The sequence below is a fragment of the Magallana gigas genome, chromosome 4 (genome assembly GCF_963853765.1).
Source record: "Magallana gigas chromosome 4, xbMagGiga1.1, whole genome shotgun sequence".
Lineage (NCBI taxonomy): Eukaryota > Metazoa > Mollusca > Bivalvia > Ostreida > Ostreidae > Magallana > Magallana gigas.
The window spans coordinates 26,146,432-26,169,640 of NC_088856.1; the positions used below are offsets into that span (position 1 = coordinate 26,146,432).

The 23,209-nt window shown below is 34.9% G+C and overlaps 3 protein-coding genes across 5 annotated transcripts in view; 2 read left to right on the forward strand and 1 right to left on the reverse strand.

Moving 5' to 3' along the window:
• The window catches only part of LOC105339963 (prickle-like protein 2), a 40,812-nt gene extending 25,014 nt beyond the window's left edge, over window positions 1-15,798 (forward strand). For both annotated transcript variants that reach the window (XM_066081782.1, XM_020072096.3), the window contains exons 3-6: window positions 651-831; window positions 11,415-11,666; window positions 11,972-12,175; window positions 12,858-15,798. In XM_066081782.1, coding sequence (XP_065937854.1) covers window positions 651-831; window positions 11,415-11,666; window positions 11,972-12,175; window positions 12,858-14,333 — 2,113 coding nt within the window. In that variant the 3' untranslated portion in view covers window positions 14,334-15,798. The remainder of the gene's footprint in view (window positions 1-650; window positions 832-11,414; window positions 11,667-11,971; window positions 12,176-12,857) is intronic.
• LOC105339967 (tripartite motif-containing protein 3-like) overlaps window positions 1-23,209 on the forward strand; it is a 314,106-nt gene that overhangs the window by 267,369 nt on the left and 23,528 nt on the right. The window lies entirely within an intron of this gene.
• Window positions 18,084-23,130, reverse strand: LOC105339964 (uncharacterized). 2 transcript variants are annotated; one of them, XM_011445762.4, is made up of 5 exons: window positions 22,796-23,130; window positions 22,043-22,130; window positions 20,215-20,293; window positions 18,747-19,352; window positions 18,084-18,573 (listed from the first exon to the last, which is right to left on the reverse strand). In XM_011445762.4, the coding sequence occupies exons 1-5, from the start codon at window positions 22,809-22,811 to the stop codon at window positions 18,247-18,249; spliced, it is 1,116 nt and encodes a 371-aa protein (XP_011444064.3). In that variant the 5' UTR covers window positions 22,812-23,130; the 3' UTR covers window positions 18,084-18,246. The 2 variants fall into 2 exon arrangements, with proteins under 2 accessions (XP_011444064.3, XP_019927662.3); XM_020072103.3 differs by lacking the exon at window positions 22,043-22,130.

Below are 23,209 nucleotides of genomic sequence, written 5' to 3' on the forward strand. Positions count from 1 at the left end.
TGTAATGTCATAATTAGTGTAATTTTCTCCCCGCTGCTGCAGTAATTGCGATTCTCATTAGCACCTGGCCAAAAAAATAAGCACAAATACCAGAATCACATGGGTTATTTTGTCTCAAAACATGGATTTGTTTTTTTCGCCACCACATGCCCCGTGCTAGCCTGTGTGTTAATGACCTATTTATTGGCCAGTATGTGGGTTTGTCCACACCTGCACCTCATGAATGAGCTGTCAGTCCATTATAAGGTCATAGGTTAGTTACCCTGATGTTGTTATTACTAGGAACATGTGCTTCAGCACCCCTTGATATTAATATGGTTCAAGGTGGATTTTGTTTGTATTTTTTATTCCGATACCAATTAGGTGGGCATTCCAAAAAGAAAAATTTTTTTTGATGTAAACACATTGCAATTTGAATCTCACTCAGAGTGTCTGGGATACATGTGTATTTAGGGAAAACTCTTATTGGATATCAAAATTGATATACTCATTTGAATATTGATGCATTAGAAAGGACAACACAAGAATTTAGACACTGGTGCAACATATTGCTTTAAAACTTTTTTTAGCTGTGACAAATTGATTGGTTGAAAAAAAAGATGATCGTTACTATGGGATATGAAAAATCATTCTCTCGTTTTTTTTTCTAGGAAAATCTGCAAGCACTGTAAATGTCCGCCAGAGTCACATGACATGACGAGTCATATAGACCATGACCGCAGTCTGACGCGGCACCATCACGACCCTAAACGCAACTCCACCTCAGACGATGATAGTGGCTGCCCACTGGAAGAGTACGCCTGGGTACCACCTGGACTCAAACCCGAACAGGTATGACCTAATAAAGGAAAGGTCAACATCTCAAGACCTTGACATAAATCAAATGTTTGACCTTCTGTCCTCTCTATTCCAGAATTTGTATGTTTATATTTAAGTTAACTTTAAATCTATAACTTTGATTTATGAGTAATGGAGGGATATCTTGACTTTTGCACATACATATGAGTAGGAAATGAATAATTTGTGGTTAAGGATGTTATGTCAAAATATGATAATCTGTGCGTATACAAATGAAAACTTTTGCACTGGAATTCTGACACTTTCATGTGACCATGGAATATACCATGGACCATTGGCAATCAGACCCAAAAGCCATGATCAGGGGATACAGATGTCTCCTATATATACATATAAAGCCGGTAGGAGCTGCTCTCAGCTTCCATATGTTTGGCAGGGATCTCCAAACAAACTCATTAAATATATTGCGCGATGGTGGTGGGAATTATTGCAACACAACATGTATATGGGCTGAAAAAGATGAAAAATGCATCATATTTTCAAAATATATTGCTGTTGCTGAAAATCCCTGCACCTGTTAGGTTTATGATTGCTGGGATGTTCATTCGGTTAATCGCTGTTCGATCTCGCCTCTGATCTGCAGAAAAGGGGAAGGGGGGGGGGGGGGTCTTGCTTCAGAGAATAAGGATATTTCATACAACAAGATTAGGTTGTATCTCTTAGGAGGTTTTGAGTACAATTTTTGTGTTTTCAATAGATTAAGAACATTTTTGATTTATACTTTATTATATGAGAGCAATCTGATCATAGTTTTACAAGAATTTGCCTGATTGACCTCAGTATAAATGGTTTTGCTCCATATAAATTGAACCTTGCAAATATTAATAAAAGAATTAAACTTCAGATTACATAAAAAGATTGATGGAAAAAGGAGGATTGGCACAATGATGATATGATAATATTTCAAAAAGAATTATGTTAAAAATTTCAGTGTCTAGTATAAATACAATACACACAGTGGCTGAAACATTTAATTTCACTCAACTATACATGTAGCTACTGTGATTTTTAATAATGTTGAATAGGGTTTTAAAAATAATTGTTATATGTGTAAAAAAAAAACCCAAAAAACAAACAGATAGGGATGAATAAGGTTTTAAATATTGTAATAAGTGTAAAGAAAAAATGAAGCCAAAAGATGATGAATCTCAGCAGTCAGAGAGCAAAATAAACAGTAGCTTGTCTCCCCATAAAGACTGACAAATGACGCTGATTTATGTGTGGGCATAATGAAGTGGGGATAGTCTGGTGGTACATTTACAGAACGTTGACCCTCCATCTTTGGTGTTTATGGCTGTGTCAGGCAGGCTTGACCATTCATTTCCCTCCGTCTGACGTCTGCTTGTTAACTGAGTTACTTATCTGTAAAATTTGGATACAGACATATATCCATGAACATCTTTTTTTATGGGAATTTTTCTGTAGACTTGCCTGCATAGAACAACGCTAGTATCACACTAAAACAAGTCTTCTTTGTTGAAATAAAGCAGTACTTGATGACTTTTTATTTAACTATCCCAACACTTTCAAACTTCCAAACTTGGCACATCTTTTACTGTAAAAATCACTATGTGGAAAATTCCCTATGTAAGAAGAGAAGGGAACTTAAGGTAACTCCATACTCGTAAAATTCTCTGAGGAAAGTTGAAAAACTGAACTGATTTCGACTTAATAGACGTAAATGTCATCAATTGTTAGAAAAAATATACATGTAATCACACTTTTTGAGATGCCAGATAAACATAAACTAAAGCATATTTTAGCATTAGAAAAATGTATTTTTTTTCTGTTAGAAGTAAAATCTTGTAGGCAGAAATTTGTTTTTCTTGTTTAATTTTAATGTCAACTTTATCAGAAAACTAAAATTACAAAAATATTTTAAAATTAATCGTTGGAATAAGAAAAACTATAGCATTTAGACATACAACTGAGAGAAAAGTCAGAAAAAGAGTTATTTCCCCTTTGCATAAATAAAATATATAAAAATTTGGAAATTTAGTATAAAATTAAGTGCGAAAATATCTTTAACCTACCAATAATTCTAATTACATCCATGTGATTATATTCACATAAAAAAAATAAAACTATCTTGCACAATTTTTATAGAATTCAAAGTTTTACAAAAATGTGTGACGTCACAGAACACTGGATCTACTTTAAATTTGAATGGGAAAAAAAAGCAGAGAGAGAGAGAGAGAGAGATAAGGTTTCTTTATTTGGTCATGAGGAAGGTAAGATGAGCTTTCCAGTGAGATCCTCCATGACACTAAAAACATCAATAACAGGAAAGATTGTTTCAAATCAAAAACTTCATTACCACACTTCTTTGTCATTTCTCTTGTTATATTTGTCAGTTTAATGAGATTTTGGCATGGAAGTTATAGCCAAGTGATAAAAATTTCTCAAAGCAGATGTTAAAATTCCCCCATTGTTATTGGAGTTACCCTCTTTAAATTGGAACCATCTGCAAAATGTTGTTTATTATTTTTTTTTCAAAATGTCCCTCTAAAAGAACATGCTTATCCTTCAAAATTCATTCCTGCATACTTCTGGCAAACCGAATGCTTCTTAATCGCCTCCTTTCTAAGTTAAGATGCGAGACATAACAATAGATGTATGAACCTTGATAATCTCGCTTGTTTACCATTGGGAGATCAGAGAGAGTGTTTGATGAAAATCTTGGTAGCTCTGACATAAAACATTGTTGAAAATGTTACTCGATGATGCCTGTAGATCGTATCTGGCGACTTTTTTGTCAAAATCGGGGCTGATATAGCAAGCAGTGTATTATACGTCTTCAAAATAACATTTATCAAGCATTATATGCTGGGGATAAGGCTTTTTATCCTCGTTGGAGAAACATAATCTTGTCAGAATCTGTCTAAATATGTTGTGAAAAAAAGGAAGATTAGCCTGCAGTTGCAAGTTTTCTAGTACAACGATCTTCATTGAAGTAAATTTCGCTCGTTACAGATTATAGAAGCAGTTGCGTAATCTTTTCTCACCACCTTCCTCAATAAATTTCATAATCTACATGACAGTTCGATGCAGGATCACTCACTGCGATTTTGAACGAGAATAATTGAGTTTTCAGGTATTGCCTTTGTACTTTGTAGGTCGCAATTCGCAAAGCATCTTTCCACAGCATTTTGATCCTTAAAACTTGTTTTAAACTTTAATTTTGTTTCAAGTATGTTTTAAAACAGGCCCTAAAGCTCAGCGAAGAGTGATTTATATTGGGCCTTGGTTTCTAAAAAAATATGCCATATACAAGATACCCATGAACATTAATTCATATAAGAATATGCTTGCAAATACATATGAGAAAAAAATTCTGTTACAATGGTACAGAAAAAAGTAAATCATTGTTTTAAGAGAATTTACCATCAGAAATAGCTCTCTTAATGTGGTATGTAATATAAATGTATGATAACAAATAAATTTCATGAAATTTTGAAGATTTATGAGCAGCGTTGATATGACTGTAAACCCAATAACATGATGAATTGCATTAAGATTAATCTCCTTCGCTCAGTTCTCCAACTTCATATTATATCATTTCTTATGGAACATTGAGATGATATCCCTGTTATTTTTCACTCAGATTAACAGTTGTGAGATGAACAGTTGGTACAGTATTAAATTGGGGGGGATTAAATGCAGTTCAAACTTATGTTTTTTTGGCACATAATGGCCTGCTGAGAATTTACACGTCCTGGGGAGTTTATGGTGCCTTAAATTTTAAGTTTTCTAACTTTTATTGACATTTTTCGAAGATCGAGGGGAAAGAGTGTACTAAAGTGTGAAAAGGTACATTTGTACATGCCAGCATATATGTATGATATAATACCTTTTGGATATGTTGCTTTATGAGAGGGCATTTAAGTGTAAATCTATTTTTGATTCGTATTGACACGGCACACTATTGTTTCTTGGATGTGAAGTTTGATAGGTTGTCAGACTCTCTCATTCTCTCTCTCTCTCTCTCTCTCTCTCTCTCTCTCTCTCTCTCTCTCTCTGAGATATCTCACCCTGCATATGATATGGGTTTAGTATTGTTCTTAAACCAATTTACTATACAGAAGTTGTGATTGCACAGGTATTTCATACTATGGAAAAGAACAAATGAAGCAGAAAGCTAAAGAAATGAACTTCTGTTACATAAACAGGACTTTGTTTTGACTGAATTTTAGGAATACTTTCCATTATTGTTCTTTGGTTGCCTGGAATGTTCAAGACTAGGTACATGTATCTGGGATATTAGACTAATCGTTATGACCTGCTTTAAGCCAAGACAGTTTCACTTTACCTTTTACTTGTTCAATGGCCTGGTGCATCAATATGAGAAGTGGAGAATCGAGATTGCATGCATGGTGGCATCCTTGGTTTGAAGTGAAGAAGGTTTTGTAATAGGTGAACTTACAGAAACTCAATTCTCTAATCCTTTGTAATAAGGCATTAATTTCTGAAAATAATTGCACTCACTTGATCGAGTCAGGTGGGATTCTGACTTATAAGGAAGGATTATCTGTGTTGGGCAATATAATGCAGATACAATCAATAAATGTTGGGGGGGCTTGATTTCTCTTGATCAGGTCTCCTACCGTGCACCTGGGGGTAAGCAATTCAAGGCAAAAGATGATACGGGCTCTTGAAGTACAAATTTTATTTTAAAAATTTCATTCGTTCAAAGAATTTTGATTTGGAGAAATTTTCCGTGAAAAAAGTCACATTGTATCTTTTTTTCCCCAAGGGCCACCTGCTTTTGATGTAATATTGTTTTGATGTCTTTCGTTTATCAGTTTAATTCAGCCAATGATCAAAAGCATTCTTATTTTGCCATATGAGAGAATGAGTCGGCTTCTTTTCTGTTTTGCCCTTGTGTTACAGATTGCAGTAAATGCTTCTGGGAAGATTCCCTGCTTCTATATGTGACCGTTTTTTTCGATGCCCATTAATGAATATTATCACATTTTGTAAACAGAGAAATTGTACCCAGTTGGAAATCAAGACATTTTTCGTGCTAGATGTTTTGAATTTCTCCTCCTATGCAATACTTGTCAATGAATACAAGTCGTTTTGAAGTCGTAGGCAATAATACTCAATAGGCACAAATTGTTTTGAAGCTGTAGGCAAATACTTGTCAACGAAGACAAAGTTGTTTTGTAGTAAAGTATAAAATATTTTGTAATTATGACAAAAAAATTCGAAATATATATAGCACACATAATTGAAATCAATATTGTTATCAATAATTAAGAAATATATGACTGACATATCTTGTTTCTATTTTTTAAGAAGCATTTATCAGTTAATCCTTTTCTTTTGTGAATGTATACATTTTAGAATAAATAAGTATCCGATTTTAGTACTCAAATCTCTGCTTGATTAGCCATCAAAAGTGTTTCACCACTTCACTTACATTCAATAAATAAAACTTTCCTTTTTTTGAGAGTATATCCGCTGGCATTGTGAATGTGAGGATCATTTGATCTCAAGTAGACAGCTTTGAAATTTGTAATTTGAGATAGTTTGTAGAATTAAATTAGTTACAGTTCATTTTGATTGAGAAATGTGGATTTGCACTTATGAATGAGTCTTAAAATAGTTCAAGAACCTTGATGACTTTTATAATCAATACTTAATGCTTGTACTTTTAATTAATTATCTAAAAGGTCACTTGGTATATTTTCAAATTTCTCTGAAATGTACCATAATGTAGCATTCACAGGGTATATTCATATAATTTCTAAGTCAAAATTGAAAGTATCCTTTGTAGCATAATCAATTTCTTTCAACTCGTTAACACAATAATTAATCAACTTTCAAATAAACAGACTGTGGAGCGAGTCTGGTTGTTAACATGCAGACACACCCAAGGAGCCCTCGAATCAAACAGAATTCTTGATGCAAAAACACAATCAGTTAAACCTTTAAAGATAAACTCAACAAAAGGCTTGAGGCACGATCCCCCCATTCCAAGATGTAAGATGGGAATTGTTCACGCAATGAAACCCTGTTTAGATATCGCCTTTCAGTGGAATAGCGGAGATTGATTTGTTTGCGGGCTAAGTTTACATAAGTCTTATGTTCAATATTTATACATCCAGACAGAGATTTACTTAGGTATTGCCCCCGTACATCTGCTTTGTAGCTGACCCCAAAAACCCGGAATCAACCCAAATAAATGTACATTGTAGCGGGTTTGTAGAGTATTCCCTCGTTTTTCTATTTTTGTTAAAAATACATCCGTCGTAAGTATACGATGAAGTTTTGGCTTTTGTGTGTCAGAACAATTTAGTAAAGTCAGTTCTGTTTATGTTTGTATAGAAATGTAAGTCCCAATTCCTTGGCCAACTTTACATAGTACTGGTATTACAAGATAGATCCGTTAGAATAGAAAACATCAAGATATTAGTACATGCACTTAAGCTTCGAATGAAACCAAATTGGTTGGTTTACTCTTCCTATTAAATGACATCCTTTTGGACATGAAGCAATTGGACATGTTTGTAAGGCTACAAAAGTTACTAGATGGGATCAAGGTGCAACAAGTATTTCTGTTTCGTATATTGACTATTAAAAAAGAAGGGAGATCAACAATATATGAAAATGAATATATGATGATTTTAAAAAAAGCAAAATTGGGTCCTTCAGACCTTAAAAATAGCAAAGTCTACATCAACTCTTCTAATAATAACTCTACGTGGGCATTGTCACAACATACTTTAACTGTTGCACATTAGGCGTGTAAACTGTTTAAGATATCATTGGAGTTGGTTAGATGACAAACAAAGCCAAATATTTTCAACTTTGTCAGTTCTTGCTAATTTTTTAATGAATAATTAACCCTGACTCTCTGGAATTTGGAAGACCTTTGCAGCAGATCTTGATGAAATGGAATGAATTCTACACGGGCTCAGATAAATCATATTTTGGTGCTAGAATTTTTCCTAAATGGCAAAAACATTTTATTCAGCGTATATTACACAGGATAAAGGCTTCTAGAGAACTCGTATTTTCGTTCATTGATCGTGACGTCACATGACACGAAGGGTAGTTGACATGGTCTTGGAAGTACAAATCCCACAATTAATCACTATGGTGTTGGAGATATGTCAGAATCGTAATGTTTGCAATGGAATCAAACGGTATAAAAGGTGTTAAACGATAATTGATTAGGGTATTGTTTACAGAATCCATTTTGGCAAGTTCGGATATTAGCTCAGTCAAAGTTAATTGAAAGCGTAAAGAGCAATATTAGAGTGATCAGATGGTTCTTTTTTTAAACTGCTAATTCTAAAATCAATGTCCTTTCTTTACACAAGATGGATGCAATTACTTGCCCTGAATCTGACACTTGTAAATAATTATTTTATTGAAATCAATTAATTTTTTTTATGCCTGGGAACCAAAAAGTTCTTCAAATATTTTGAATGCAATATTTCAGCGAGAATGATTTCTCATCTTGTCAGTTTCTCGATAAGGAATTATTGACGAAGTATCAGTTCCTAATTTCAAATATCAAAGTCCAATATTGCGATAATCTTTTTTCCTGAGTTTGAATAGTATTTTTTTTTTCAAATTCAAAACAAGAAAGGGAAAAAATCAATATTTTGCAATAAATAGACGTGAACATTTTTCTTTTACAATTGGCATTATAGAGATTATGTAATTTCAATTAAATAGTATGAATTAACTTTTAATTAATTTTGAAATTTGAAGAATGAGGAACACATTCTGATGCTGTAACAATATGTTGTTTGATGTCTGGAAAATTTGGGCTAGGTGACAAAGAAATTTTTTCTCTATCTCTCTCTTTAAAAAAAAATTGACCTTTTGTGCAGCAATTTTCATGCTATGCATGTTCATTGCGTAACTTGTGTAAATGCTAGGAACAGTACACACCAAATTACGTAAGCCATTTGGGATTACACAAGATGCATATGGATTTTTTTTACTCGTAGCTTATAATGGAAATACGATATAGAGCATTCTATAAGGGAAGCCATGAATCATGTCGAGCTCTTCTTTTTTACCTCTATTCAGAAATCAAATTAAGATTGTAATCCGGGGAGATTTAATTAAAATTCAGTAATCGCTGATATAAGCAATTGTTTGTGGTAGAACGGGAGGGGTGATCCGATACGACAGGGCTATAGTCCCACTGTGATCCCCTGTCATTGATAGAGCTAAATTTACGGCTTAAAGGAAAAAAAATCCGGGAAGTGTACATGGAATGAGATGCAACAGACTGAAAAATGCACTGATCAAGAGGGAGAAAAATCACATGGTGCGGGAAAACATTAAAAGGGGTAATAAAATTCCATAGTAAAGTTTATTACACTGGAAAGCAAGGAGTTCAATGTAGTAAAAAGGGGAGGAAAAAAATCGGCAGATATGATTTATTATACAGACAAGCCTGAAAAAGGCATGAGCAACGGCAACGATCTAGGAGTATCTGGGAGCTTCGCTTTGTTCCACAGGGAATGGAGGAAGAAGATTCTGACTTTATGTTTCTGTATTGAATAGTACTGCTCCCCTGATGGGGGTATTTTGATCGGAAGTTTGCGATAAGAAGTTTTCTTCACTGGTAGATGGGCTGTTAACATGTTGAATTCTGGTTTTCATATTCAAAATTTTCTTTGTGGTTTTTTTTTTTGTTGAAGATAAAGCTTATATGTTACCACACTCAGGATGATATGTTTTGATGAACTTAAAGATTGTGAAAATTTTCATTGCGTGGAATCATTATCTTGATGTCACTTCATCTGTTAGTAATCATACATGTAAGCGCAAGATTCACCCAAGTATCGTTAGATTTTTGCAGTAATTAATCGTGACAGATATATAGTGATACCCAATCATCATAAATCATAGAGCCACGATTGTATGCTATTTTCTTTAATAACTCCATAATCTGATAAACCTTACTATCTCATTATTTTATATTGAGTATTGAAATTTTGCCAGGATTCCCAAACACAGCAGCTTTGCTTAGGAGGTCTCTGTTTGAGCTTTCTCTGAGTTTCGAAAAACCTGTCTGATGAAGACATGATCTTCGCACAATGACTGTCATCTGCGGAATGTAAATTACAACTTCAGCCTGACAATTTGAGCAAACATTACGGCATCTCGTAACTTTTTGGTGGAAGGAAACTTCACAGAGGCGGAAACCTCACTGTTAGAGTGGAATAAACATTTGGTTTGCGTATTAGGAGTGAGCATCTTGTGTGCTCTTGCCAGCATCCACTAATTACCCTTTGATTAAAGCTCCCTGGTAGCATTGACTAGAGGGTGTAAATTGCTTGAAATTTCGGCATCAAAGCTGCCGATTGCTACTGTCAATCAAATTTTTGAGCCTTCGACTTTATTTGCCAAAATTTGTTTTCAAGTGTTTTTTCATTGGAGTTAATGCAATAAGGGTCTTGGGGTTTGCTCTGTAATGTTTTGCATGGGCTTTGCATCTTCTTGGGGAAGAGTTTAATCCCTAGCATCCTCTTGCAACAGAAACATTATGGCTGACTGTGAAGACAGAAAACACCATAAATGTTGGCCTCAATGAATCACTTTGCCCTTCTCTTCCATGAATTTGTGAATTTGTTGAACATTTCTACCATTACTTCTTATCTCTTAAGAAATTTGCCGAAAACATTTTTTTTTTAACAAGACTCATAAAAGTTCGGGAATTCACTACCAAATTAATGACGCCCCAATCGACAGATAAAAATCATTGCTTGTGTAGCCAGCTGAATTCCAGCTTCAATGAAAAAAAAAAATATTTTTGTATGAGTATTTATGAGATTCATTCCATGTTTACTAAATTTTAGATAGCTAGGGCTATTTTGATAAATTATTGCTTTAGTATCTATAGGAGCTACTTTTTTCCTGTACCAAATGGCTAGTTAACTGTTAATGATACTCCATTTGCCTTTTTATAATAAACGAGACAGTAGGGACTGAAGAAAAGGTTGAAAAATATTATCAAACTGGGAAATGGCTTGCTATTATTATCAGATCAGATTTCGCCACTTTTAAACCAATTATTTTAACTAGATCTTTTTTGACAATGGCATCATAAGCAACAGATGTACAGAATTAATGAAAAGACAGACTTTGGCCCCCAAAATATCTCCTTCATTTAAGCTGTGTTTTTGCATGGTTATTGAAGATTGATTCTTGGTAACAAAGCTGTTTCTAAGGGCTGGGAAAATAGATACCTTAAGGGTTAACTGGAGATTCTGTCATGAAAAGAGAATGTTGAAGTGCATATGTCCTCTTTGTGACAATACTGGGTTGACGCAATGATTTTTTTTTTCACACATATTAACGATTTTTATTTGGTGTTTTGAAATAGTATAAACAGCAGCTGACGGACATAATTTGATCTTTCTTCACCATTAGTTCGCCCATAGTTCACAATAAGTTTAATGTGTTTTGTATGCAAATCCATAATCATTTTGCATTGAGCTGGTAACATAATGCAAAAATTGTGTAAATCCCATAGAATAAGACAACATAATTATCAAAATGGTATTTTTTTCCCCAACAAATAGGTCCACCAGTATTTCTCCTGCCTGCCCGAAGACAAGGTGCCCTTCCTGAACAGCGTAGGAGAGAAATACAGAGTACGTCAACTCCTGCAGCAGTTACCTCCCCATGACAATGAGGTGCGCTACTGTAACACCCTCACAGAGGAGGAGAAGAGGGAGCTACGTATGTTCAGTGTCCAGAGGAAGCGGGAGGCCCTGGGGAGGGGCAGTGTACGACCTCTACCTCTCACCATGCAAGGAGTCATCTGTTGCAAGGTATGGAGAAAAATATTTGTTTGAAGGAAGAAAGACAACTCTTTTTCAAAAAAACATTTTGTTGTTGAAAGAGTTATATTCTGGTTGAACTGTTGAGGAAAATTATCAGATTTACTGGTTTAGTGTTTTTTTTCGTTCAAATTGTTGTAGAATAGAAAACAATATCTTGTTTTGTTGTATACTGAAACATGATATTTCATTATAAACTATTAGCATAAAAATAGTCTGAATTTCATAAGATAATCATTATGAAAAGATGAAATCCTAAAATAAATGAAATCTAATGTTCATAATTTCCATTACAGTGTCAGCAGTTGATATCTGGTGGATCTATGGCGGTCTTTGCCTCGCGAGCAGGTCACGACAAAATATGGCACCCGGCCTGTTTCACCTGTATGACATGTGATGAACTTCTGGTGGACCTGATTTACTTCTTTAAGGACGAGTTTCTGTACTGTGGGCGGCACCACGCCGAGCTGATAAAGCCTCGCTGTGGGGCCTGCGATGAGGTGAGAAGGGAGTAATCATTATCTAATAGGTCAGGGAGGCGTTATTAAAATTAAACAAATAGAAACGTCAGTAAGAAATTAATTTTGTCGTCTACATGACATGTAAGCTATATGTTTTTAGAGGTGAACAGGGAGTATTCATTATTTGATGGGTCAGAAAGGTATTATCATAACACAAACTGGAATAAGTCCAACTACTTGACATGTCAGAAGGGAATGTTCATTATTTGATAGGTTATGGAGGTATTATTATCAAAGGAAATGAAATCACAATTAATTCATGTTTGTGTGTGTCAACTCCTTGACACTCATATTGCATTGCAACTTTGTACCATGCTGTACCACCTATTGAAACCAATTACAAAATATGTGATTTGAGATATTTATTTGAAATTGATTTATATGAAGTTATAATTAGGTGTAGGAATTTAAAGGGTATTGAGAAGGGTGGATAGACAATTTATGTCAAGTAGGAAAAATCTTTTTGAATGAAATTCCATTTAATAGTGAAACCAGTGTAAGCTTTATGTTGCTCTATGAATGGTATATTGTGGAAAATTGGCAAGTCAAGTACATGACCTATCTACAGTCAATGTTTTTCTACATCTCATGTTTTCCTTATATTATGATTTAATTAATCTGAATAAAGTCTACAGGATCTTTTTATTTTTTAATTTGGTAGATAATTTTTGCGGACGAGTGCACTGAGGCAGAAGGTAGAAGCTGGCACATGAAGCACTTCTGCTGTTTCGAGTGCGACAGACAACTTGGGGGCCAGCGCTACATCATGAAGGAGGGGCGACCGTACTGCTGTGTGTGTTTCGAGCGAATGTTCGCGGAGTACTGTGACACTTGTGGTGAACACATCGGGGTAGACCAAGGACAAATGACCCACGAAGGTCAACACTGGCATGCCACGGAACGCTGCTTCAAGTGCCACACGTGTCAAAAGTCGTTGCTAGGACAACCGTTTTTACCCAAACATGGTGTGATTTATTGTTCGGCGGCTTGTAGTCGAGCTGCCTCCATGCAGACGCAAACTCCGAGGCGGCCGGAGGATTATGTTCACGATATAAATAGCATTCGATTAGGATCTCCAGTCAGTCATGCGTTGCAGGAGCAAGGAACCATGGGAATGCAGGAAGCTTTACGACAACAGTACTCGTTATCTGACAGTCTGCCTTCGTCTGATCGTGACCAAGGTTATGCAACAAGTAGCAATAGTGAAGTGTATGCTCCCGGAATTTATGACACTTCCAGGTCTCAAAATTCACAGGGGCAGAGTAGTAGTGGGAATTATGAACTGAATGTGGATAGCCTAATTGATGCCCTTCCTGTTCCACATGAAGCCAAACTCAAAAAGAGGCTCTCTCAACTCTCCATGCCAGATCTTTCAAAGGAACCTCAATCTAGTCCCAGTGAAGAGAATGGTAAAATGAACTCACAAGCCAGGAGCCGGTCTGGATCGGAGAAAAATTTACATACTCGTTATCATGAATACGAAGAGTTACCGTGTATGTACGATGTGCCAAACAAAAATACGAAACATGTAAACAACTGCCACCCTTCACAGGAGTATCGTTCCATAAGGCCCATGGAGCGCATGCTGGGCCATGGAAACCCTGAGTCTGCCAGGTCGTTCCCGGAATTGAGATACAATTGTGTGAGTGATTCTCCTCAAAACGTCCCACTGCCACACCCAAATGTCCAAGTGAATACTTCCCCATCACATGTGAACAATGGTTTACCCCCTCTTCCAGACAATGTGAGAATGAACCCCATAAATAGACCCCCATCCGGGAGGGTTCCTCTCCAAGTGTCGGATTATCCGAGAAGTCAGAGTTTCGAAGGACGACCTTCAGAGAGGGCACATAGTCGACGTCACAACCGACGACGAAACAACAGGGTCCCCAGACGGGACCAAATTCAGGGTCACTGGCCCGATTCGAACAACTATCGTGATGATGACGATGACTATTGTAGCACCTGCTCTAGTTCTAGTGACTCGGACGATTCTTTTTACTATGACGACAGAGGCCCGAGACCTCGAATCTCGTACGTGGATGACATGAGCATCTCCCTGGGAAACAATAGTGCAATGCGACAGAGAATGATGGGTCGGCACAGAGTCAAACAAAAGCAGTGTGTTATATCATAACACTGGGGGGTAAAAACCCCGAATCCTTGCTGACCAATCAATGTTTTATATTTATTTCTTTGTGAAACAAACCTGGTACTAAGCTTAAGAAATGTGTAACTGTATCAAGGCCTAAATGTGAACCTGTAATTGTACCTTGACAATCATGAATTTTTCAAGTAGATTTAAAATAACTCTCCGTGTTCACTGTTCACTATATAAGCATTCTCATTTCTCTGTGTATTTGCTGGGTACCAGTTTTGTTTGTTACGTTTTGTTGAGAACCAGTCTAGTGCTGTACTGTTATATTCCATGTTGTGTTATAATAATTATCAATGTTGATCATAATGTGTAGTCTATGTGTACACTATACGGAGCAGTGGTTTGTAATCGATTGCCCTGGATTTGTTTCATTGAACTGTCAATCAGTAGAGGTCAAAGGTTGTGATTGGGTGTGGTCATATGATGTTATGACCAGTGATAATTTATTTATTCTCTCTTTGTAACTTATTTTGGTTTTTTTTTTCTTTCTGTTTTTTTAAAAATATTTTTATAGGATTAATGAAGTTAATTAGTAGTTAATAGTATTAAAGGTATTTATGGCAGATACCTTTTACTGTGTTCCTATGGTATCATGTTTTCAACTTATTTTTAATTTGTTTTAGATGCAAAACTCCCCTCTGTGATCATATCTTAAAATTTCTTTAAAAGTTTTATCAATAACAGTTCCTGAATATTTTAAGATTTTGAATACTTTACCATAAAATATTGATAACACCACTCAATTTTTCTTTTAAGGTTACCTTTTAATGAAGGAATTAAACAACTTTAAGAAACAGTTTTATTTTCATGATTTTGATTTGTCAAAAACATTCACATGAAAGATGTTTATTTTTTATTGAAAAATTTTTGTTGAAAAAAAAAATAGCGATTAAATGAAGCACATTATCTTATTAAATGATTTGTAATATTCAGTTGAGAAAAAAAAATGTAAATGTGTTCTGTTTGATAACCACTTGGCGGCACAACGGGTCATTAAAGCCTCTGGTATTTTTCATTGATTTTTTTTCTTCAAAATGTGCAACCCAAAAATTTGTTTTTAAATGAGGAAATGAAATCATATGTGGCCAAAATTAAATCATAGTATTACATGTACATTTCAGATATATAAGGAACAGTTAATATAAGTGAGCATTTAAATTCTACTTTAAATATTTAACAGATTTCCTTCCAAAAAAATAAGTGAAAAACTTGACAACACAAGAATGTGAGGCAGGAAAAAAACAGAATGCATGTTTAACCAAATTGTGTAATAATATCCTGTTTTTCGATAGTTCTACGAGTGAACCACAATTGTGTGTTCCCTAGGTGTGAACTCTTTCAATGCTTTGTGCCTTTTTTTATATGTTTGTTCAAGTTTATTATTCACTATGGTTTTGTACATATATTAGGGCAGAGATCGCTAATAAATATCTAGTAAACCTTATATTAGCTTTTTCGTTTTGTGAAAAGTACATCTCAAATCAAGAATTTTTATATTTTATTTCTAGTAAATATCTAGTAAACCTTATATTAGCATTTTCATTCCATGAGAAGTACATATCAGATCAAGAATTTTTATACTTAATTTGCCTTTGTAGAAATTTTAAAGTGCACATTTATGTGGTTTCAGCAAGGGACCCCTTCTGAGTGGAGTATGCAAAAATCTCTGAGTTTAAAAATTTTTGTCTTGAGAAATAGATTTCGGTGACATACCAAGTTAATCTAATTTTGCATATGAAAATAATCAACCGTTTGGAGAATAAACCATATGTAAATGACTAAAAAAAATTGTTGATCACCCAAGGTGCTGATATAAACACTTTATCTACAAAAAACGTTTTATTCCAAAGTGAAGATCATTCTACATGGAAAATCTTGGTAAAATCACTATTTCCCTCTAGGTTCAACAAGTTCAACATTGTTACATACAAGTAAAGGAGATCTGCAGTTGATGTTATTTTATCAACAAATAAAGGATTAAATATTCGAGTGCAATAAAGTGACTTTTGGACAGTATGAAATGGCTGGCTACCCTTCAGTGACAGTTGGTCAGTAAAGAGTTTGCTCAACTCTATAATTATATATAGTGACAGTAATTGTCAGTGATTGTATTGCTAATTTTGAGTTAGTGCTTGTAAGTTTATGTTCAGTTACTCTTGACTGACAATCAGTAAGGGATTGGCATCTCTACAGTGACAGTTGGTCAGTAAAATGTTGGATACAAAATTAGGTGGCACTTTTTTTTTACAGTGACATTTAATCAGTGAAAAGCAGGGTTTTTTTTAATGACAGTTGGCTTCTTTATAGTGACAAAGGAAGTGAGTAATTGTTTGGATAGTCAAAAGTGACAGTTTGTCAGTAAAGTAAGCACTCAAGATGCTGGTTTTAATTTTTTGAGAGTTTGTCAATACATGGTTGTTTTCATATAGATCCAATAACAGTTTGTCACTAAGTGGTTAGCTACTCTACATTGACAGTTTGTCAGTAAAAGGTTGTATGCTATAAAAATACAGTTGGACAGTGTACTGTTGGCAACTCTGTAGTGACAGTTTGTCAGTCAAGGATTAGCTTCCTAATATTGATGTCGGTAAGTAAAGTGTTGGCTTCTTTAAAGTGACAGTTGTTTAGTAAGGGATGGTTACCATACAGTAATAGTTTGTCAATAAAATTTTGACTACTCTAAAGTGACAGTCAGTAATTTGTGGACTACTTTTAAGTGGCAGTAAGGGATAAGCCTTTCTTTAATCACAGTTTGTCAGTTAAAGGTTTGCTACTCAAAACATGACAGTTATATTCAGTAAAGGGTTGGCTTGTTTATAATGACATATGGTTAAGAAGATGTTGCATACCCAACAGTGACAGTTAAAGAACTGGATACTCTGCAGTGACAGTTGGGAGAAAGTAAAAGGTTGGCAGTTCTTCCATAGCACTATAAAAGTTTGCCAGTTAAGGATTTGATTCACTATTGGATGTTTTGAATCTATAATGAGTTGGCAACTCTACAGTAGCAGTTGATCAGTTAAGGGTTAAATCATTTCAAGTGTTATTTGGTTGAGATGAGTTTTAATACTCTAGAGTGACAGTTGGTCAGTAATGCGTTGGAGCCGGTGGTCAGCAAAGGTACTCTGCAGTCATAGACGGTCAGTAGAAGATAGCTACTCTACGTTGGTGGTTTGTCAGTAGAAGGTTAATTATTCTGTTACTAGTATTAAAGGGATAATAGGTTAATTACGATTGGCTACTCTAAAGTTTCAGTTGGTAAGTAAAAAGATAAAATATTCTGATGTGAAAGTTGCTCAATCCATGATTGGCTACTTTTAATGTGACAGTTTGTCAGTTAAGGGTTGGATATAGCGAAAGTCCGTTTGCGACCCAGCAGTAATTTTTGAAAAGTAAATTCTGATAGTGGGTCAGTCTTTAGTTTCTTGAGCCAGGCTCTATGGTTTGTACAACGTTTGTGACAAAAATCTGGGACTGTTCAAGTAAGCATTCTCCGTTGGGACTAGTGATTTGATGGCATTTTAGCTTTTATAGACATCCATTGCAAAGTTTTTAAACTGGTTCAAACGAGGATATAAGTGAAATGTTCTCAAACAGAATGTCAGACAACATGAAAGAACTGTGAATACTGCAAATATTTGATTGCCAAATTTGAAGGTTAAGTGACTTAGTCAAATTTAGTTAACTAATGGATAAATTTTCCTAAAGTCAAAATTGACAAAGCAGACACTATTTACACGTATTTTTAATTTTATGAAAAATTAAGCGCAACTTAAGTTTTAAAGTTATTCAGTGATGAAATTATATGTACTCGTATTTCACAAAATATTATTCCGTGTGAAAATTTTGCATTGAAAGTGTTCGTGTGTGTAAATGAACTGAAGAGCGAAAATCACACTCTCGTCGTGATTCCAGAACCTCGTTTTGATTTTCCCTCAATTTGATCTGAAGGAATGTCATCATAGGTCTTCCACAAAAATTTACACTCGGACAAAACCCTCTCAGAAAGACTTGTTGAAATCCTGCCTTGAAAAGACCCTAGGGGGCCAGAGGAGCCCAATGTGGAACTTTGGGAGTCACCTGACCCAAAATGGCTGCCCGATTGCCGTTTGGTCATAAAGATGGGAAGAGGGGTCACATTCTCTAAAGTGTAATAAAGTGGTTCCTCCTCCCCTCTAGATATACGAGCACTTTTTCGATTTGGGATGACCTCTCCAATCTACAGAATATTCAAGTAATTCATATTTAACACATATATAAATACCATTCAAAATTGGAATTGTGCACTGTTTGAATTTCCTTTAAGATCTGCATGCAACTTTTAAAGGTGTTATATATGAAATAAGAATATGATTACTTAAAAAATGAGAGGAAGAAGAAATAAGAACAAACTTGTAGGTAGTCTGCACTCTCTGACTCGGGCCGAGACGCAGACTCTCTCTGCTGTTGGCGCAGATGTAATTCTGGACATGTGGAACGCCTGTAAGCTTTAAAAGCGGACGATCTCCGTTCACTGGGCAACTCCGGATTGCCTGAAAGTCTGTCTGTTTCGTTACTACGCCGATTCAGTGAGGGTGCCGAATGGGGGTTGCCGTCCCATTTTGCTAAATAAAACACTTGGTCTGGATTTCTGTGTCTGACACGCTGAACTACACTGTATGGATTTTCTTCTAAGGACGTCTCGCTGCGGAATGGGGGTAATATAACGTTGGGTTCTCCAGGCTGGATATCATCTGGATTTTTGGAATATCGGTCATCGCGTCTTGGTTTTGGTGGCGCGTCACGTCCGTTTCGAACAACGTCACGTGGGACCGAATACAGTGATTGAAGCGTCACGTTTCTTTCGTTCACTTTAGCATCACATGGACTTGAGTACAAAGACTGTATTGTCACGTGACCGTCATCCACACTGGCCGCTTGGTTCACTGGCCGTCTCCTCAGTATGACGGGCGAGTCGGATGGAACGGGTTGTGGTTCTCGTAAAGAATAGGTTTTCCGCTGAAAGTTCAAGAACCATGCAATGTTTATTCAGTTATTTTATTGCTTGTTACATGTAATCTTCACAGCTATATTTTTGGGTTCATCAGTCATCTGTAAAAGCACTAATACAATTGTGTTCATGGAATTTTTAATATTGATCATCTTCGCTATCCAAGGGGTTTCGGTCCACTCCGCTCTGCATTTATATAGGGACCAAAAACCCTTGGATAGCGAAGATGAATAACGATTTTTCTAAAAGAACACCAATCATTTTTCAAATTATTCAAATTAAACATTGAATATGAATTTTTTAAAATTGAAATGATGACATATTTAGTTTATTTGTATAATTTAAGTATCCTCTTTCTAGAGGTTGGAAAAGTGTTCATTCTGATAGATAGGATCATGTATATATTTTAGTTCTCGGAAGGAATGTAAAATTTGATCATTATATATTAAAACATAAAACTTGACAACAGGAAAATTATGTTTATCAGAATATGGGGTTATAATAAGAATAGTTACATGTAATTTATAAATTTATGTACTTGTTAAATAACATGATTTATGTATTTGACCCAATCAAAATAGAATTATAATGATTACTAATTTTCATATATCAAGAGTTGAGTTACAGCTTTGATGCATCAAAGCCCAACGTCCCATTCATACGAGTTTTTACCATGTTTGTATATATTCAACGCGTGGTATTTGTGTTTGCAAACAATTACATACTGGTATGCATGTATTTATCCTATATGAAACTTATTAACACATAAATATAGAAAAAATAGATCAAAATAGTAACAAAAAAACATGAAGCGATTAATATGATCTAATATATAGTTCGATGTCCTTCCTCGTGCTAAAACATCCCCACCTTTTCCGTTTTGCTGGATCTGTTGCTATCCATGTATGAAAGGTGGAATTTATCAGCCAACTTCTTGATCCATTTTGATCTAAATATACAAAAAATCTTTGATAAAAAAAATTAATTACGTGAATTTATATATGTATAAATGTATTACACTTCTACAAATGTATCGTCTATAGCAATGATAACTTAACAGTTTATCTCAATATATGGCAATTGTTTTTTCTTTCTTTCATGTGACACGTAAATCGATACACTCGTTAAGGAAGGTCCAATAATTTGATTTAAAAAAAAAAGTTGGGTTTTTTGTGCTCTTAGTTTTCCTTTTTTTGTAAAGGAAGTAATTATTCTAAATGAACAAGGAAGCAATAGAGATGAACGAAAATGTGTACGTGGTTTACTGTGTTGTCGAAGCGTGCGATCAGGTTTGATATTGAGATACGTGTACGTAAAAGTGAATAGGCATTCCTTGTGTTTACACGATAGTCGTACAATTTAGTACAAGAGCTAGGGTTTACAAAACATGTATTGGACAATGTTCCTCTCTGTCATAATATTTTCAAGGAAGGCAAGACAACCCCAACATTCCATGCATCAACACCATCTACCGGTATTTTATCGATGTTACATGTACATGTACATATAACATGTAAATCAGAAAGCATTGGTCAAAATTAGTTTTTGTTACCCAGATGGTGTATTGAATAGCTACATGTATAAACGAGTTCACGCTTCCTGCAAAATATCTGCCGCGTTATTTCACTGTCTTAAATTTACATTCCATAAAAATAAATTAATTTTTCTCTATTTCTTATGAAAGACAGGCCATTGAAACGATCTCTAGCTGTTGGTGGAAGAATATACAGTTTTTATTACACATTTTAAAAACTGCATTTCTTATACGGAAGGGTATTAATGCCGCAGTGTGAAAATGGTTTTCTTTAAAATTCCAATTTAAATTTATACACTGTAGTTGGAATTTCCAACTTTACGAGATTAAAGTTGGAAATTCCAACTTTAAATATGAAATTTTGAAGAAAAAATCCACAATGTTAATCGCATTAACACGCTTCCGTAGCTTTTAGATACATTGTTTAGCTTTTGGAATGTCAACTTTAACTCAGATGGTTATAATAAATTGATTGTACATTGTAAATTGGTATCTTCTTTGTAATTTTGTTGCTGATTTTCTGTGGATTAGATCTTGGTCGATCGAAACTATAAAGCTTTATTGAGAGTACGAACTCCACAATACTTTAATTCATGTACATGTAGGTAAAAGAAATAATTTTTACATTGTTTATTTGAGTTTTTATTTTACTGTTGCTGCTTGTTTGTGTGGATTATATTTCGATCAATCGAAACTAAAGCTATATTGAGAGCAGTAACTCCACGGACTTGCACGGACTGACCTCAGACTTTCAAGAAACTGTGGTTACCATGGTAAACTTCACATATAGAGAAAATTAGCTGTTTCTGTGTAACAGTTAACCAACAATAATGATAATATGAGTATTTTTACTCAATTGTTATTGATTTAAAGTTACTTGATGTTCCAAACTTATCTATCTTTCGCGGCTAAATGTACGTATTTTTTCTGCAATGCTACATGTAGCTACCACCCTACACACATTAAGCACCAAAGAAAGCATTTTAATGTTAAAAGTGTTGGCTTTTTAACGCTTTTCTCATTTCATGTAATTATGTGCGTACGTCATGCAGTGCGTCATTTGCGTCGTCGATAAAATGTATTGGACTGTACGTTACAAATTTGATTCATAGTGTTATCACAGACAAAGGAAAACGTAAATATATGAAAATATACAACTCTCACCGAAATTTGCAAAGGAGTGCAAAGATTAAAACGAAAAGGAGAATTCCCACAGCTAGTCCCGCGAAGAACATCGAAACCATTTCTTTATCTAAACAGAAAACCAGCCATGATTATGCAAAGAAACAATTCTAAATTCTGTTTAGAAAGAATAATCGAACATTTATATTATTAATTCATTTTAATAATTATATATTATGTATGCTACTACTAGTTACACCATTACTGGCTGCTAAAAAAACGCTGCTACTATATATAGAAAGTATGTATCTGATTAATTAGTTTGACGTATCTTTGCTGTTGGGGTGACGTTTCGACGTTTCTTGACGCCAGTGTCAGATGAGTAGTTGAAAATGGTGTTAATCCTAAAAGTGTAACATGCAAAAGAAGGATCTGCCCCCCCCCCCCGCCAACCCGCACCTTCGTACGTTTTGTTTTGTCTATATACTAGTTTTTTTACATTTTTTTTTTTTACTTGTCTAATCTATTTAAATACCGGTAAAACATATAAAATGCACTCAGTCTACTCGAGGATTGAATACTAGTACTTCGACCTGTATACATGTATGTGTATATATATACACGTTTAACTCTGATATATATGTATAGCTCAAACCCTCGCTTCTCACAAAATACTAACAAAACAAAATGGCCAAAAAGTCATAGGAACATTCAGAAATTTATTATGACCAATTCCATAATTAAGATAATCCACGCAGATAATTAAGTTAAAATTAACAAAGGTAAACTTCTTACCGCAAGTTCCCTCCATGTTTTTCTCTATGATCTCGTCTTTCAATTTCCTCAATACAAGGAAAAAGAAAAAAAAAATGTTTTAAAACGAACAAAGAAAGCAATTTCGACGAGAGTTGATTTACAACATTATAATAACGTTTTAAACGGAACAAGTGTCAGAATTAAAACACAGGGATTAGTTCGACCGAGCAGGAAGATGGGGGCTTTAGGAAATACGCATAATTTATGTGTGAACATTTTTAGAGAGTTGTAAACAGGCACTTGCATATACGAACGAACAACTGTTTTAAGTAGATTACGAAACATTTTTTTTTAAATACCCCATATCTCTCTCTCTCTCTCTCTCTCTCTCTCTCTCTCTCTCTCTCTCTCTCTCTCTCTCTCTCTCTCCCAATGTTTTAGAAATGACCCCAG